The 12,697-nt window shown below is 38.5% G+C and overlaps 3 protein-coding genes and 1 non-coding gene across 4 annotated transcripts; 3 read left to right on the top strand and 1 right to left on the bottom strand.

The window, feature by feature from the left end:
* Positions 1-21: 21 nt before the first annotated feature.
* Positions 22-4,311, bottom strand: LOC130014794 (multiple organellar RNA editing factor 2, chloroplastic). The gene is made up of 4 exons (XM_056103714.1): positions 3,834-4,311; positions 3,651-3,748; positions 3,507-3,572; positions 22-401 (listed from the first exon to the last, which is right to left on the bottom strand). The coding sequence occupies exons 1-4, from the start codon at positions 3,947-3,949 to the stop codon at positions 259-261; spliced, it is 423 nt and encodes a 140-aa protein (XP_055959689.1). The 5' UTR covers positions 3,950-4,311; the 3' UTR covers positions 22-258.
* LOC126658972 (U11 spliceosomal RNA) lies at positions 4,278-4,408 on the top strand. Its single transcript, XR_007634536.1, has one exon. It is a non-coding gene; the product is annotated as a U11 spliceosomal RNA (small nuclear RNA).
* A 1,687-nt stretch (positions 4,409-6,095) lies between these two features.
* LOC130014807 (uncharacterized) lies at positions 6,096-8,693 on the top strand. Its single transcript, XM_056103740.1, has 4 exons — positions 6,096-6,381; positions 6,484-7,281; positions 7,355-7,789; positions 7,867-8,693. The coding sequence occupies exons 1-4, from the start codon at positions 6,096-6,098 to the stop codon at positions 8,691-8,693; spliced, it is 2,346 nt and encodes a 781-aa protein (XP_055959715.1).
* A 2,228-nt stretch (positions 8,694-10,921) lies between these two features.
* On the top strand, positions 10,922-11,536 carry LOC130014806 (uncharacterized). Its single transcript, XM_056103739.1, has one exon. The coding sequence runs from the start codon at positions 10,922-10,924 to the stop codon at positions 11,534-11,536; it is 615 nt and encodes a 204-aa protein (XP_055959714.1).
* The last annotated feature ends 1,161 nt before the right edge of the window (positions 11,537-12,697 follow it).

The raw sequence follows: 12,697 nt of genomic DNA, 5'->3' as shown, positions 1-12,697 counted from the left end.
AAAGATTAAATAATCTTACACTAATGAAAAATTCAGGCATGTTATTCAACAAAAGAGTATACAATAGTGAGATAATTATCAGACATCGGAATTTTACGTCTTACATTCATTGCCATGTCTACAAAATGCTCGCACACAATTATCTTACTAGTTCAACCATCTTCCGAGCATTTAAACCCTAATAATAATCATAACCAAGCAGAAAGAACACGAGCCTCAGGGCCACAATCTATACAACTAGTTGTTCCGCTTGGAATTTTACCGCATATTTTCTCTGCGACGCACATATCTGGTTCTGTCATTGTATCGGGGTCTGTCATTAGCTCTCTGTGGCTGTGGTTCCACCCTTCTCTGCCTTTCAGGTGATCTTTGAACTATCTCTCCATTCACAAACAACTCAGCTGCAAGATGAGAGTAATCCTATTAGCTGGAATCTTGAGAAATGATGAGCATCTGTGACAGTTAATGTCACACAAACACCCCCAACACATTAAGCCTTAAATCACAAGGCACCTATACTATAGGAAGTTTGTTTTCCACCTAATACATAGACCGAATTGAATAACAAATGACATTAATGACCAAGTGACGGCACTTCTAAAACTTATGGAGTTTTAACACCAGTACAGGACCAGTATTAAATTTAATAATTACACTGAACTCTGTCTCATCTCCAAAAGTAATCCATATGCAATTACTAGCCTTGCCAAGTTGAATTAATTTAGAACTGATAATGGAGCCAGCAATAAGGCAGTGAAACGGCCTCGATAACATGAAGTCTCGCTAAACCAAGCAAACAAGGGAACCGGACTCATAGTGATCCTCGCAACCGATCTATCAAAAGGAAGAACCTAGAAACCGAGTTGCAGCCCAGTCATCTCGGAATCTGACACCATGGCCTCAAGGTGAACAAAACTCGTTAGGCAACCGTTCACCGAGATAACGTCCTTTGTGATAACAGACTCCTAACAAAATCTGACATATAGAAGGTTCCAAACACCGCATATCTTACTCGATAAACGAGATGCAACGGGAGTAAAACACGTCAGCTAACCGATTCTGTGGGGACCAAAAAGGAGCAGTAATCCACTGCGGGACACACGTACTAGACAAAACTATATAAACCACCTTAGAAGAAAACCCTAAAAGGTATCTCTTTTTTCTCACTCTACACTCTTTTCTCTTCTTTTCTCTTCTTCTTTCTTCTTCTTCAAGTAAATACTGACTTGATCGTCGGAGCGAATTACCGGTGACCTCCACCGGTTTTTCGTCTGACTTTCTGGGTTCTTGTTCTTTCAGGTTCATCTGACCGGTCCAGGCGTTTGGTGTTTTATCAAGAACAAATCAGTTAGTAAAAAAACAATTCCAGCATAGAGTATGAAATGAATGAATCTTTACCAAAACAGTAGATACGTTACCCTAATCATACAAATCCAGAGTATGAACATAGAAACCATATTGATAAATTTAGATGCAAGTAAGCCTTCTACAGAGTTAACTCAGCCACAATAAATTACAAACATGTGGGGAAAAAATTAAAAACCAACCAGAATATAAACTTAAAGGCATTATAAATTATGTATCATCTCCAATGAATCTGCAGCTCCATTGAGGAGAAAAATGCAGAATAGGTTAGGACAGAATTTTGATGTAAGTCCATTAGCATTCAAAGCTAGTCATTATCAACTTGAGATTATTAGCTTTGCCAAGATGGACTATCAAGACATATGTGTGGGGAAAAAATTTAAAAACCAACCAGAATATAAAGTTAAAGGAATTACAAATAATGTATAATCTCCAGTGAATCTGCAGAGCTCCATTGAGGAGAAAAAAGCAGAATATATTAGGATAGACTTTTGATGTAAGTCCATTAGCATTCAAAGCTAGTCATTGTCCGCTTGAGATTATTAGCTTTGCCAAGATGGACTGTTATGACATACATTGGTTAACAAATAAAAAATGTTAAAAGGAAAGACAGTGGCAGCCACGGGATATGCATGTATAGCAGTGGAGGGCACATTTATACACCAATGATTTTTTGTCATACGAGTTTGTTTTAGATCTCAATATATAAACAAATATAGAACATACAGATTTAAGCTCATGCAAATCAGTTAACAAAAATGGCCATCAGGACTTTTAAAAAGAGAGAGATAATTTTCTACTATAGATTAAACGTAGCATCGTCATAATTTTGTTTCAAAACAGGAGTATAACTGCACAATCGACATGGTAGGCACATCTCAACTAGTCATAATGATGTTTCATTACTATTGATCTGCAGCTTCACAAGGAGCCCAAAATTGTTAAGACTTAAAGAATGAAAGTTGAATTTAAGTCCATTAGCATTCAAAGCTAAACATTGTCAGTAAGACTAATTTAGTTTTGCCAAGATGGACTGTATATCAGACAAACACAGTTTCAAAATTCATAATTTGACAAAAGTAGCATCGTCATCATTTTGTTTCAAACCAGGAGTATAACTGCACACTTGATATAGTAGTACATCTTAACTAGTCATAATGATGTTTCATTACTATTGATCTTCACCTTCACAAGGAGCCCAGAATTGTTAAGACTTAAAGAATGAAAGTTCAATTTAAGTCCATTAGCATTCAAAGCTAAACATTGTCAGTAAGACTAATTTAGTTTAGCCAAGATGGACTGTATATAAGACAAACACAGTTTCAAAATTCATAATTAAATAACAGTAGCATCGTCATAATTATGTTTCACAATCTGCATGATCCATATAGTGGCAGGTAACATCATGATTAATACAGTAGCACATCTCAACTTGTCATAATTATGTTTCATTACTATTGATCTGTGGCTTCACGAGAAGCCCAGAATTGTTAAGAGTGAAAGTTCAATTTAAGTCCATTAGCATTCAAAATCTAAACATCGTCTGTAAGACTACTTTAGTTTTGCCAAGATGGACTGTATATCAGAGACACACAATTTCATATTTATAATTTGACCAAAACTAGCATCGCACACTCTTAACAAGGTCATTTATGCTAATTAACTTCCTAAATCTTCAGATAGCAGACCATTGTAATTCTACATGTTTATTATAGACGCAAATTTATATGAAAATACATTAGTTTGGTTTAAGAATGAAATGCACCTAATAATGCTACCACTCAAAATATTACTGCATGATTCATCTTTAAATACAAAAAAATATTGTTTCAATCCTACTGATCTGAAGCTTCACATGAAGCACGGAATTGTTAAGAGCAAACATTTGATACAAGTCCATTAGCATTCAAAGCTAAGATTGTCTACAACTCCTTTAGCTTTGCCAAGATGGACTACGCATTAATAGGATAATCAGATTGCACTTGAGACATAATTTTTGCAATTAACATTTCACAAAGCACCACTGCACCCTATTGTTAATATCAGTATTCACTATCAAAAGTGACAAATTCATCTATATAACAAATTAATCTAGGAATTCGCTACATAACAAACACACTTCTAGGAAGTCAAACGCTTACCACCATAGTCCTTGTTTTCGGGATCGACATAAGAATCAGGTAGAACGAAAAGAACACCGGGCAAACCTGTTAGCCAACGCAATCAAATTAAAGCACATTTCAGAGAAAGAAAATCATACTAAATCAACTTTTAAAGCAAAGGACCTTCAAGCTTGTTTGATGTCTCCTCATCAATCTCACAGCCAAATCCAAAATATCTCTCACAAGACACATTATAAATCTTCTTCTTGGCTTCCTCCTCACTAAAACCAACCAAAAAAAAACATAACTTAACAAACATAGTTACAAAAATAATCTCAAATCAGTAAAAATAAATCAATTTTATACCTGCCAACAACTTTAGCTAAAGTTTGAATATAACAATCAATCATTTGCTGTTTAGCAGCTCCTTCACCGCCAGGCTTATCCATAACAATAAGCCAATGCGGAAAAAGCGGGGCCATTTCATTTGGCGGACGGTCACTGAAATTTGACCCTGAGTTCAATGGGGAGTAGGTAGAGTTGCCGGAACGGTTGACCCGGCATCGGATGGAAGTGAAACGGGTCGGTTTGATTGAAGGGACGGCATGAGAAAGTGGAAGCAGTGAGCGGCGAGAAAGGAAAAGGGACTGAGGAGAAGGTGTACACTCTAGCCTATCTACACTATTTTTTGTGATCTTTTAACAGCTTCTGTCTAGTCTGGGATAGCATAAATCCCACACCGGAAAGATGTGGGCAAGAGAGCAGAGCAGTTGCAATATATATATCGTATCTTGACCAACAGTTAAAACTTAAAAGGGTCGGTTGGCTAATTATGCCACACTCTCCCTCGTTTGGTGAGTGCCGTATGGCTATCAAGACATATGGCCGACATAATTTATGGAATCTTATAGGGTTGGCTCGCTTGGCCGACCCTCCTATTTTTAGTTTTAACTAACAATCACCAAGCGAGCTAATTCTCTTTAAATTATTAACATTTTCTTTTCTTTCGTGAATAAGTATTTTTGAATAGAAAGAAGGTTAATTCAGTTTTTGAATTTATAATTTAAAATTAAATAGTTCACTTTTAGATATTTTCAAATAAATTTTACTAATATTAATTGAAAATAAAATAATTTTTTTCAGAGATTAAATGACCGAATTTCATCCTTAATTATATTTAATTTATATCTATACTATATATAAAAGCACGGATGGGGGACAGACAAATTCTATATCTATACTATATATAAAAGCACGGATGGGGGAACAGACAAATTTACCGAATAGTTCTTTTCAGTTTATTAGTAAATAAAAGTTTTATAGTCATTAACTAATTAGTTATTTAATTAATCAATATTGTAATTAAAGTCCTAATTAGAATAGCTAGTTAAATTATTTCCAATTTAGTTTTTAGTATGTAAAAATAACTAAATTGTCTTCAAATTAGTAGAAATACCTATCTTTTACTTTGATTTAATTACAAAATTAAAATACTGTATTTGGTCAATATATTATTATTTAAATTTCTATCTTATTACTTTTTAAAGATATTATTGGGTTAATGACGTTTTTATTTACAAAATTAAAAACATTTCTAAAATTAGCCCGAGATTAACTATTTTTCCTTATTTGTGCCATACAGACCGCGGAACACTTCCGCGGTTTGTTGTAAACCGCGGAAGTGTTCCGCGGTCTGCACACGTGGCTCCACCTGGACGCAGGTGGAACCACGTGGCTGTAAACCGCGGAAGCTTTCCGCGGTTTACAGAGGGAATTTATTCCCCCTGACAGGGAATAAATTCCCTTGACCAGAGTGGTTGTAGACCGCGGAACATTTCCGCGGTCTACACCACTATATAAGGGGGAAATCATTCCCCCTTAACACAACACATTTTGAAAGAAAAAATAGGTTAGAGAGAGAGAGAGTTAGAGGGGATATTTTTTTGGAGAAAATTTTACGGAGCCTATTTCCGGAAAGTGATATTATTATTCGTGGCGGATATTATTTTGCGTGGCGGATATTATTTTTCGGCGCGGAATATTATTTTTTGGCGCGGAATTATCGGGTGAGTCTTTAAAATTTATAGATATATTAATTTTTAATAATTGAATATAGTTAGATTTAAATGATGTTTACTTAGATTAAAATAATATTTCAAACGTAGTTAGTTAATATTATAGTTAGATTTAGTTAAAAATTCTAAAAAATATGTATTATAAAATAAATTAGATTAATGTGTAAATTTAATTAGATTAATGTGTAAATGTAATTAGATTAAAATAATGTTTGAAATATAGTTAGTTAATAATATAGTTAGATTTAGTTAAAAAATTTAAAAAATATGTATTATAAAATAAATTAGATTTATGTGTAAATGAAATTAGAATAATGTGTATAAAATTTATAGAAACGAATAGAGTATATTAAAATTAGAAAATCGAATATATGAAATTTTTAAAATATTTTTAAATTAGGTTGAAATTAGTGAAAATATGAAAATTTATGTTTTATATTATATATATAGATTCAGAATTTACATTTAATGTAAAAAATTTGAATTTACATTTAATGTAGGAATTAGTGAAAATATTAAAATGTAGTTAAAATTATATTTTTTTAATGTAGTAATGACGACAAATGAGCTGCCAGCCCTAAAAATTTATTGGGATGGTACAATATTATCGACTCCGGGTGGAGTTGATTATGTTTCCGGTAAATCAGAACTGGTTGAGCTGACGAGTGTAGTGAATTTTGCACAACTACAAGTCGCAATTAGAAGGGTAATTGGGCTGAACAATGCTGACGAGATAGTGAAGATTTATCTAAGAGTGCCTCGGTTCGATGAACATGGAAGATTTCAAAAATATGATGGTTTTCCTATGGAGACAGATGTTCACATGGAAGCAATGTGGCGTAATATTTCGCGGACGCCACAAATGAGGGTACTTGAGTTTTATATTGTGTACAATCCGTTATCTCAAGTACGTGCGGATGTAGACGACTGTGCGGATGTAGACGACTGTGCGGATGTAGACGATGGTGATGATTTTAGTGATGAAGATGAGGAAGAAGAACACTTCTACGGGGCCGTTGCTGATGACAACGAGGATGATGATGATGATGATGACATCGGTGGTGACAATGGAGATGGCACCCATGGTGAGAATGTCGGTGGTGGGTCGGAACAAAATACAGATCATTTTGAGTCGCGCCTTCCTCATGAGTACACACATCAGAATGTTGACGACATGTGTGTCAATATGAATCTGTGGCCTAAAGAAAATGCAATATGGGAAGCAGGCAAAGAGTTTGAATTGGGGATGGTTTTTAGTTCGAGGTATGCTGTCCAGACATGCGCGGCGAGTTATCACATTGCAGCTAATAAAGAATACAAGAGCAGTGTAACAACTGGTAAAACAATAGTTCTTGTGTGTGTGAACAATGACACTTGCAATTGGAGGTTGCGTGCGTCGCTTTTAAAAGGCGAGTCGGACTGGATAATAACAAGATATAACGGCCCCCACCAATGCAGCGGCCAATCAATGAACCAAGACCATCGCAATTTAAGAGCGCGACAGATAGCTGAACACATCGACACGCAATTGCATCTGCAACGTGACATTAGGATTAAAACGCTTCAAGAGGGCATTTTTCAAAAATTGCGAGTTAGGCCCGGATACAAAAAAACATGGTATGCCAAGGAAAAGGCCATTGCAAACAGGTTCGGACAATGGGACGACTCTTTCAAAGAGATTTGCCATTTTATAACGAATGTCACCGTTGCTAATCCCAGGACAGTCTGGCATGCTACCGGTAATTTTTTTAAAAATTTCGAGTATTAAAAATATGTTCGATTTAATAATTACTAATAACGGTGTATGCACAGGTACACCAATTGAAAACAATCCACAATTCAGAACTTTCAAGCATATGTTTTGGACTTACGAGCCAGTGGTGAAGGGTTTTCAGTATTGCAAGCCTGTGGTGTACATCGACGGCACCCACACATATGGAAAATACGAAATGACTTTGTTGATTGCTTCTGCAATTGAAGGGAACAATCACATCATGCCGATAGCTTTTGCCATTGTGAAGTCGGAAACTGCCGCATCCTGGAGGTATTTCATGAGGATGTTGAAGAGGTATGTTTTGGGTGAGCGAAAGGTGTGTATCATATCTGATCGCGGCTCCGGTATTATGAGTGCCATGGAGGGGCCTGAGTGGGCGGGTGATACCCACAAGTGGTGTATTAGACACCTAATGAGCAACTTCCACAACACCTTCAAGAAAAAATATCTCAAAAAGCTTGCTGAAAAAGCTGGTAATTTTCTTGTCATTTAATATAATACATAAATTTTTGGTTGATGGGAAAATATTGACGGTTTAATCGATGTGTAGGACGCGCATACCAAGAGCATAAAAGAGATCGGTACATGTCATTGATAGAGGCGGATTCACCTGAGGGTTATGCGTATCTTGACCGCCTTGATGTTAGAAAATGGAGCATGAGTGGCGACACGTCTGGAATGCGGCATGGTGTGATGACAACAAACTACGCTGAGTCGGTCAACGCGATGTTAAAGAATATTCGGGGGCTCCCTATCACAGCCATGTTGGAAGCAATATTTAACAAGGTCAACTCCGTATTCATTAAGCATGTGAACGACTACAAAATGTGGTTGGCATCCGGTTTCGTGTGGACTCCAGTCTGTGCACACAGAATTGAGACTTGGGAAAATAAGTCAAAGACGCATACGGCTTCACAGTTCAACGTGGCACAGAAGGTATTCAATGTATTGACCCAGTGCGACAATGTAAGACAAAAGGGTGGCAATACACAGCAAGTTCGTCTACTGGACGGGACATGCACCTGTGGAAAATTTCAACAGTGGAAAATTCCGTGCTCCCATGCGATAGCTGCCTGCAACCAATACGGAGAGAACTACCGTGACTACATTTCATGGTACTACAAATGCGAGTATGGAATCTTAGCGTGGAGCTCTGTTTCATTTGAACACTTATGGAATCGAAATCGTTGGATCAAGTCCACTGAAATTCCATTTGTTCCTAACAGACAGTGGATGAGGAAGAAGGGTAGGCCGGTTGAGAGTAGGCGTAGGAATGAAATGGACCAGACATTTAGGGACAGGCGGAATAGCAACTACTGTAGAAGATGTCTTACATATGGTCATAACCTTAGTTCATGTCCTTTTAGAGTTCAGTGATGTGAGAATTTCTGTTTCCATTTATCATGTACTAAGGATGTTGTAATTCCATTTGTGTTCTATTAAAATTGAAAATCTGGCAGCTCATTCTATTTTGTGTTTGTTTAGTTATTTAGTTTAAATAACAAACTCTTGTAACACTTTTACTTGACCGTTTAATTGATGAAGTTATTTTTATTTAATTGTTTCATATTATTTGTGAACAAGTGTTTGATATTATTTATGATTTAATTGTTTAATAATTTGTATTGAACAAATTACAGCCATGGCAGCTGCTCACGATCACATGCAGCCGGGTCCTGAAAGACCGGTGCTACTTTTTTTACAGCATGACCATATCTCTCAGGATGTCTGGGATGGCACGGTAACTTACGTTTGCATCTTATTTTTTGTCAACAGTTACGTTTGCAACTTAATTAAATTTTTGAACTAACTTACTGTTTATTTTTTTCAGGGATCTGACGAGGGATTTCTGTCTCGCACTAGCTGTACGACTAAAAGGAGCGCTGTTTTGCCGTTCGCTAGGTTGGACCACCGTATTCGGTCGATGATCGAGCCTACTGGATTTGCAGGCTGTTTTGCTATGCGTCACTACAGCGTCGACATGCAGCTGATCACAGCCCTTGTGGAGAGGTGGAGGCCGGAGACCCACACTTTTCACTTACCCGGCGGAGAGTGCACGGTTACACTACAGGACGTGGCCATTCAGACCGGACTACCAGTAGACGGTCATGCTGTTACAGGAGGTATTGTACATGATTGGGCTGCAGTGGCAGAGAGGGTTTTGGGGATTTCTGCGGGCAGATGTCCTAAAAAGCCTGCAAATTCCACAGTCCGGACTTCTTGGATCCTAGAGAGTTTCCCCGACTTCGGTGCATTACCAGACCAGGCGACTGACGAGCTTGTCCATCGGTACACACGGGCGTATCTCTTGCTCGCTGTCACAGGATTGTGCTTCACTGACCTCGGTAGTGGAAAGACTTCGTTACAGATTCTTCCACTTTTAGAGGACTTGGCGGCAGTTCGGACCTACAGCTGGGGATCGGCGACACTGGCTTACTTATGTCACGAGCTGTGCTCATGTTCGTTGCGGTCTGCGAATCGCCGCAACATGGGCGGGCCGTTGTGGATACTGCAGTTGTGGGCATTGGACCGACTTAGAGTTATTGCTCCCGCTCTTGCCGATCCCACTATTTCACCACATCTACCACTGGGCGACATGTGTGTTTTACTGTTATTTAATATTTTTTAATTTTATTCTATTTCTTAAATATTGACGGATTAATGTGTTGTTGTTCTTGAATAACAGATGGGGAGGCCGGAGAAACGCCAGCCGTGCGGCTCGACACTCGCTGCCTGACATCCGTGTTCGGCTTGACACATCTCGCTACGAAGATGTAAGAAATTATGTTTCGGTTTTATTATCTCGTATGTTAAATAGCTCATTGTGGGAATGTTTTAATACTAAATGTCTTATATTTTATACATGCAGTTTATCTGGCAGCCGTACACTGATGATATGCTGGACACTATCCCAGCGTATTGTTTAGATGGGCGCGCTTTTTGGCGGGCCACGGTTCCACTTATTTATTTTCATATTGTGGAGTGGCACCAGGCAGACAGAGTTCTGCAGCAGTTCGGACTGCAACAGGGTATTCCAGACGCCCCACTTCAGGACCACTCACTACACTCCCTTACCCTGAAGAGCAGCTCATCTTGGATCCAGACACACTCTCACTACATTCGTGTGTGGGACGACCGGCTCCGGTTTGTAATTTCAGGACAGCCCCTCCAGGACCCACCTCATTATCATTCCGAGTATATGGATTGGTTTCGGTATGTCACGCGTCGCTGGATCACACGACAGGGCGCTGAGCTCGGAGCACGGGTATTTTTTTAAATTATATGTTTTTCAATTAATTAATCAATAAATTGTGGGTTAATTTTCTACTTTTTTTAACGTATTATATCTTTATTTGCAGGCCGATTTTGTGGAGCGTGTACGTAGGGATGCTCCTGTTGACACTGAGCTTCAGCGGTTCGCAGCCAGCACACAGAGAGGCACTAGAGAGGACCGCCGTGATGTTACGTCGCCCTCTATCGAGCCTTCTATACCGCCGCATCGACTACCAGTCATACCTGACGCGCCGATAGATCCGACTACACTGCGACATCGACGGCGAGAGCGGCGTCACCCCCCTGCACCACCTCAGCGTCCGACCGATCCTATGCCTCCCCCAGTGGTTTTTCATCCTTTCAGAGGGCATTACTATTACGCGGGGTCCAGCTCTGCACCGCCACCCTTTTCATCGGGTCCTCCTTCTTCTTCTGGCCAGTTTTACGGGGATTCGGCACATCACTATTTTCAGGGGTCGTGTTCATATCCAGTGCCACCAGGACCTTCTTCGCCTTTTGTTCCACCGCCGCCTGCTTATGTACCACCTACGGTGCCTCCTTTTCAGGTGCAGTGGGATCAGCCTACACAAGGTACACAGGACTTTTCAGCTTCACAGGGACTTCCACAGACACCTGGGACTACAAACTTTCTGTCATATGGTAACAGTTGGTTAGGTCTAGACAGCATGGAGGCGATGATGTTCCGCCAACAAGGAGAATTTGTTACCCCGCCACCAGCAACGACGAGTACGGCCATTCCCCAGGACCAGCAGGGTGACGACGGAGCCGACGACGAGGACGCCGATTCAGGAGAGGGAGATGGTGATGGTCGCCCAGGTCGACGTTACCTCACCATCAGTACAGGCCGTCGGGCGAACCGTAACAGAAACAACTTGCGCTCGAACCTCCCGGTCACTAGCAGATATGACGATAGGACTCCTAGGTGATTTCTTTTTTGTACTTTGTACATTATTATCTGATGTAGTAATCTTTTTTAATTTGTAATTTTTAGTTTATTAAATATGTTATTGTTATGAAGTATAAATTATATTTCAATATTTGTTAATATAATTATTTTGTAGTATTTTATAAATTTATTTTTGTAGAATGTTATAAAAATTAACTAATTCAAACGTTTTAAATTTAATAAATTCAACAATTAAAACGTAATTTTTTTTATTTTTAAATAAATATTTTAAATAAATATTTTATTTATTTAAATTTTTTTAAAATGATTACATTAAAATGATTGGGAGAATTTTTCTCCCAATCAGTGCAGTCAGGGAATTTATTCCCTGACTGCACAAAGTAAACCGCGTAACAGTTACGCGGTTTGCCACGTTGGAAAAGCAAACCGCGTAACTGTTACGCGGTTTACTTTTCCTATGTGGCTCCTCCAGCGAGGAGCCACGTAGGACAGACCGCGGAACTGTTCCTCTGAATTTGCACATCGGAGCAAAACCACATATATAGCGGAAGAAGTTATAGAAGAAAATATAGTCAAGACACTAAAGAACATCAAAACTGAAGAACTCGACCTGGACGACGTGAAACTGAAGTGCTCACCCCTATCAACGCAACAAAAGGAAGAACGAAAACGGCCCAAGAGGCGAAAAACGAAGACATGATCTAAAAAACGGACATAAATACCCTTTGAGATCGGTGTATTTGTGAGGGAGCTTGAAGGAAAATATACAAATTCCACGAAGAATGCGATCAAGAAAAGAAAAAAAAAGACAAACAATTAACGGAAGCAAATAACTCAGATCTAATGATTACAAAAACAAGAAAAATCCAGAAAAGGGAAATAAAGCGAGAGATGGTGGCAACAGAACTCCGACAAGGAGTAAAAGAATATAAAGACATAACAAAAATCCGTGGCAAGAAAAGAAAAAATAAATATAAAGGCCGAAAGAAGAGAAGAAATAAGAAATCAAATGAATTTTACCCAGAATAATAATGAAGATGGAGAAAGAAATCAATAAAGAGAACACCACTTGAGATCATGAAGAACCAAGCGATGTAAAAATGAAGGAAAAGACCTCGGGCAAAACGAATGAATAAACCAAAAAGGCTCTGCCAAAAAAGAATAAGACAAGACTTAACCA

Source organism: Mercurialis annua, linkage group LG7, assembly GCF_937616625.2.
Source record: "Mercurialis annua linkage group LG7, ddMerAnnu1.2, whole genome shotgun sequence".
Lineage (NCBI taxonomy): Eukaryota > Viridiplantae > Streptophyta > Magnoliopsida > Malpighiales > Euphorbiaceae > Mercurialis > Mercurialis annua.
Note: the sequence above shows the minus strand (reverse complement) of the source record. Positions and strands in the feature narration are given on the sequence as shown.

Bases quoted from the DNA above. Each gene is read 5' to 3' on its own strand.
- LOC130014806 (XM_056103739.1), top strand. From the start codon at position 10,922: ATGCCTCCCCCAGTGGTTTTTCATCCTTTCAGAGGGCATTACTATTAC.
- LOC130014807 (XM_056103740.1), top strand. From the start codon at position 6,096: ATGACGACAAATGAGCTGCCAGCCCTAAAAATTTATTGGGATGGTACA. The intron at 6,382-6,483 runs GTAATATTTCGC...GTGCGGATGTAG, and splicing joins TCACATGGAAGCAATGTGGC to ACGACTGTGCGGATGTAGAC. The intron at 7,282-7,354 runs GTAATTTTTTTA...GTGTATGCACAG, and splicing joins GACAGTCTGGCATGCTACCG to GTACACCAATTGAAAACAAT.
- LOC130014794 (XM_056103714.1), bottom strand. From the start codon at position 3,949: ATGGCCCCGCTTTTTCCGCATTGGCTTATTGTTATGGATAAGCCTGGC. The intron at 3,573-3,650 runs GTCCTTTGCTTT...GTTGGCTAACAG, and splicing joins GACATCAAACAAGCTTGAAG to GTTTGCCCGGTGTTCTTTTC. The intron at 402-3,506 runs GTAAGCGTTTGA...CTCATCTTGCAG, and splicing joins CGAAAACAAGGACTATGGTG to CTGAGTTGTTTGTGAATGGA.